Source organism: Misgurnus anguillicaudatus, unplaced genomic scaffold, assembly GCF_027580225.2.
Source record: "Misgurnus anguillicaudatus unplaced genomic scaffold, ASM2758022v2 HiC_scaffold_34, whole genome shotgun sequence".
Lineage (NCBI taxonomy): Eukaryota > Metazoa > Chordata > Actinopteri > Cypriniformes > Cobitidae > Misgurnus > Misgurnus anguillicaudatus.
Window position 1 is genome coordinate 3,753,128 of NW_027395284.1, and position 4,538 is coordinate 3,757,665.

At 33.8% G+C, this 4,538-nt stretch overlaps 1 protein-coding gene across 1 annotated transcript; it reads left to right on the top strand.

Moving 5' to 3' along the window:
* Window positions 1-1,505: 1,505 nt before the first annotated feature.
* LOC141363373 (neuroguidin-like) lies at window positions 1,506-4,475 on the top strand. The gene is made up of 11 exons (XM_073866037.1): window positions 1,506-1,602; window positions 1,841-1,900; window positions 2,014-2,085; window positions 2,172-2,309; window positions 2,438-2,522; window positions 2,627-2,679; window positions 2,773-2,893; window positions 3,443-3,617; window positions 3,885-4,032; window positions 4,239-4,299; window positions 4,374-4,475. The coding sequence occupies exons 1-11, from the start codon at window positions 1,579-1,581 to the stop codon at window positions 4,391-4,393; spliced, it is 957 nt and encodes a 318-aa protein (XP_073722138.1). The 5' UTR covers window positions 1,506-1,578; the 3' UTR covers window positions 4,394-4,475.
* Window positions 4,476-4,538: the final 63 nt, after the last annotated feature.

Sequence of the window (4,538 nt, forward strand, 5' to 3'; positions counted from 1 at the left end):
CAGTTAGGACCATGCAATGAGGGTCGACTGTAACTTTCTTTCCTTCATAATTTATAAATAACAAATCTACCTGATATCTCTTTGAATCTATCTAACATGGATGTCCCTATTACTAATAGTGCCATTAATATATATTGATAAAGATTTTATAATAATATTGATTTTAATACAATATTCACAGTGTTGCACTTTCCCTTAATCCAACCCCAACCCTTCAGAGACAACTTTTAAAAATAAATAACATAATTCCGTTTGATTTATAAGCTTGTTTCCTTGTGGGGACCAAAAATGTCTCCACAAGGTCAAAAAAAAAAAAAAACTACCGGTATTACTAACTTTGTGGGGCTAGTACTCATACACTAAATAAATAAATCATAAACATGAAATTTGCACATTTGCACAATTATTACATCACCCTTTATTGTGCCTTAATGTTATTGTTTTATGTGTTACTGTTTGCAAACATTCACTTTATGTGGTCCTGTGGAGTCTGTGTATGTTTGGTTCTCATTTTAGTTCTTATGTAACTTTATATTTTAGTCTATGCAAAACCTTTTAATTACATACAGTTGTTTGCGTGTTTTGTGTTATGGAGCACCAATGGTATACCATAGTAAATATCAAAGTATAGGCTAGACCTACTCAGGGCTGGAAATTCATGGGGGGGACTCTAGTTTTTTTTCCAATTCTTGAGTTTTTAAGTCACATAAACTTTTAACAATAAATTTGTCATCAGATTAAAAATCATTTTGTAAAGTGTGAAAATTTGAATATTTAGTTGATAGGAGGACAAATCTGAAATAAAACCGATACAGTGTCTACAGTGCAATTGTGACTGTGAAGTGTCAGGTGACAAACATGATGATGCATTATAAAATAATAAACTCATAATGAAGTCATTTTAAATGCCATGAAGTTGTTTAAATATGATTTATTTTCAATTCCACCATTTCAAAAATTCTAAACAGTCTGAGGTGGAACTTCATTCCCCTGACTCGGTTCTCACTAAAGATACATAGATGCTGATAAGAGTTGACGTGATATGGAATCATACGCCATCTTCTGGATACATTCAAAACTGCACAAAGTTTACCCTTACAAACCATCGTTTTTGCCAAATTGCCACAGTTAATATATTTACTAATGTAAATAAATAAAAATGTAATAGAGGTCATTTTATCTTTTGATTGAGTAATCTTTTGATCACTTGTGACGAAAGTGTTGGTAAATATTATGGTTAATAACAGGATAGTAATGCGTAAATTATGCCTCAACAAAAATGTATTGCGTCATTAGTAAAAAAACAAAACCGAAAAAGTTTCGTAACTATTAATAATCAATACATAAATGTTTTATCCATTCCACTTTTCAAATGCTTATTAAAAAATAAAGCAAATAAAAATACAATTATATATTAATTAAATTAATACATAATTAGGAAAGAAAATTTACAGAGAAAATATATAGGCTAGAGTAATGTTTATTGCATATTTAAGCTTTTACTACAAGACATTGTTCTGAATAATCACTTCGAGATTTGTCCGTACGTGCCATCCGTATGAAGTTGGCGATTTCAAGATGGCGGCCACCACAGTTGGAAACGTGAGTTGTTCTATTCTTGTGAAGGAATAATTAATTATTTTGAATATTTTAACATGTAAAAATACGAATGGCTGATGTTATGTACGATTATATTGTCTGTGTCTGGCAGCAAACATACAGCACAATAGAAAAATGTGTCCCTTTTGGTTAACCTGTAAGCTACACTGCTGTATGTCTTGCTAACGTTAAGTATTTAATCGGTATACTTTTATTATATATCTTTATATTTATATTATAGGACGTTATCGAAGATGACCTTCCCAGTGCAGTTCATCTACTAAACAATCTCACAGAACAGGTTGGTAGTTTCGTTTGCTTTTACTGTTTTTATGGACAGTATCATGGATTCACACTAACGAATGGGGGATGGTGAATGTATTACCATGGTAAAAGATACGATGTTATTTTCAGGTGGCATCTGTAACAGGTCACGTCCGAGATGTGATGACGAAAGTCCGAGAGAAGGCATTTCAGACATCTAAGGTATTTTCCTTTAACATTCAAAATACAGTTATGGCTGCATAAAGCATAACAACTTACAGTTCTGTTTATTTTTGCTTTTGCTCTAGGGTTTGTCTTGTTTGGACTTGAGATATCATCTGTTACTGTTTTATCTGCAAGATGTGACACATTTGATCAGTTTAAAAACAGAGGGAGAAAGTATAAAGGACAACAGCGCCATCCACAGGCTGGTCACCATTAGGACAGTAAGACACAACGTTCATCACGTGAAAGCAATTAAATACATATGTATTGAATTTGTGTGATATTAGATTGGACTTGAATGCTTTGTATATGTTAAATGATTATTTCTCTCTTTCTCTTTGTTGTTTAGGTACTGGAGAAAATGCGTCCCCTGGATCAAAAGCTGAAATATCAGATTGATAAATTAATGCGGACAACGGTGACAGGCAGCCTCTGTAAGTGTTTTTGTTCATATACAACATTTCTGGTTTTCGTCATTGCCAGATGTATTAAGAACGTTGATCCACAATCTCTCTGACATATCAATGTGTTTTTCCAGCTGAGAATGATCCTTTACACTTCCGTCCTAATCCTCAAAATATGGCCAGCAAGGTAAAGCTCCAATGCCAATAAATGGGTAATCTGCTTCAATGAAAATGCTAAAGTGAAACTGAACGCAAAATATGTGCTGTATTGCTTTCCCAGCTCAGTGAATCTGAGGAATCAGATGATGAGGATGAAGCAGGAAAAACAAAGGATTCTGGGACGAGAGAGCCTCTAGGCGGCAGGAAATATGTTCCTCCTCGGATCGCTCCAATGCATTATGGTCTGTTACTCAATTTGATACAAATGTTTTTATATATATATATAGACACCGATACACTCTGAGGCTTTTTCAGACTGCACACAAATCCAATTTATTATTCAGATCCTTTCAAACTGACTGTCATTTCCCAAATTATGAAATCAGATCGGAATGTTCAGATAATTCAGTGTATTTATATTGGTTACAGAGATCTTGCTATACAACAATTGAAAAAAGTTTGCAAATGGAAAATTGAAAATGAGGCCAGTGCTAATTTTTATCATGACATGCCAGATAAATCTGATTTCATATTAATTTAGTTTGGATGACCTTTGATTCAGAAACTTTGAGTCATAGATACACTGGGGAAAAATAAATGCTTGTGTGTTCAAATAAAATATTCATAATCCAACACAAAATCTACAATTTTAACCCACTTAGTAAAGCTGCATGCTACTGTTAGGTTATTTGGTACATTAAAAAGTGTTAATGTATCATGCGTTTGTTAAAAATATGTATATAATTTTATTGATTGTTTGTTAATTCCCAAATTCTTCATTCTTGACTCAGATGGGGACGTAACAGAAGCAGACAGGCAAAAGGATCTGATTGATAAACAGAAGAAAGCAGCACTCCGCAGTTCTGTGATCCAAGAGCTCCGGCAACAATACAGTGATGCTCCTGAAGAGATCAGAGACCGCAGAGACTTCCAGACAGACCGGGAGACCCGAGAGGAGCAACACAGGTACAAACTGTATAGGATTATTTTAAGCAAACATTCATGTGAATGTAAAGACTTGCGTTATGAGCTGACATGTTTAATCGTCTCATTCTCTACTACTCTTTCTATCATTTTGTGTCATTTTGAAGCAGCATTATTATTCGATATATATATTAAATGTAATGTTAACGCATTAAGGGGTTCAGTGCAGATTACATTACATACTGATTATTATTCAGATAAATGTCTTTCATATGGTAATTCATTGTCTTGGCTAATGTTTCTCATAAGGAAAAACTATGAGGAGACCATGATGGTCCGTCTGAATATGACACGAGAGGAGAGGCACAGGAAGAGAGGGCTGATGGGAATGTCGTCACAGCTGAATAATATTGCACGATTTGGTGACATCACGGCTCTGACAGGTGGAGAAGCACAGGTGAGGCTGTGGATTGGATGTTCTGCATATATTTTACTTGTTGTAGTGGCGATACTTGCATGCATGTATTTATGTAATGTACTCATGAAATAATAAGGAAGTATATAAAAATGCAGTGTGGTTTAGGCAGACGTGTGGTTAACCACGGACCTATAGGAAGTGAGACATGTTCAATCTCTCTAAATATATTTTCTTTGTTTTGGTAGGACGTTGATAATCCCAGACCTAAGAAAAAGAAGAAAATGACTAAGAAAATTAAAAAGAAAGGTAAGTTTTGTTTTGTATTCAAACGTTCTTTAAAAGAAATACCCGTATTACATATTTTTTTTGTATCTTTACAGCTTTCAAGAAGCGCAAGTAGAACACCTGATACCAAGGACGAAAAATATAAAAATAAAGAACGTGTGTAACTTTTTCAGAATTACAAATACATTTGAAATGAATTTGAGTCTTTCATTTCTTGTTTAAGCAGTTTTTACTGATCAGAGTGACCATTCTGAATTTAT

Coding starts and splice junctions, on each gene's coding strand:
- LOC141363373 (XM_073866037.1), top strand. CDS start 1,579: ATGGCGGCCACCACAGTTGGAAAC. Junction 1,603..1,840: donor CGGCCACCACAGTTGGAAAC/GTGAGTTGTTCT, acceptor TTTATATTATAG/GACGTTATCGAAGATGACCT. Junction 2,680..2,772: donor CTCAAAATATGGCCAGCAAG/GTAAAGCTCCAA, acceptor TTGCTTTCCCAG/CTCAGTGAATCTGAGGAATC.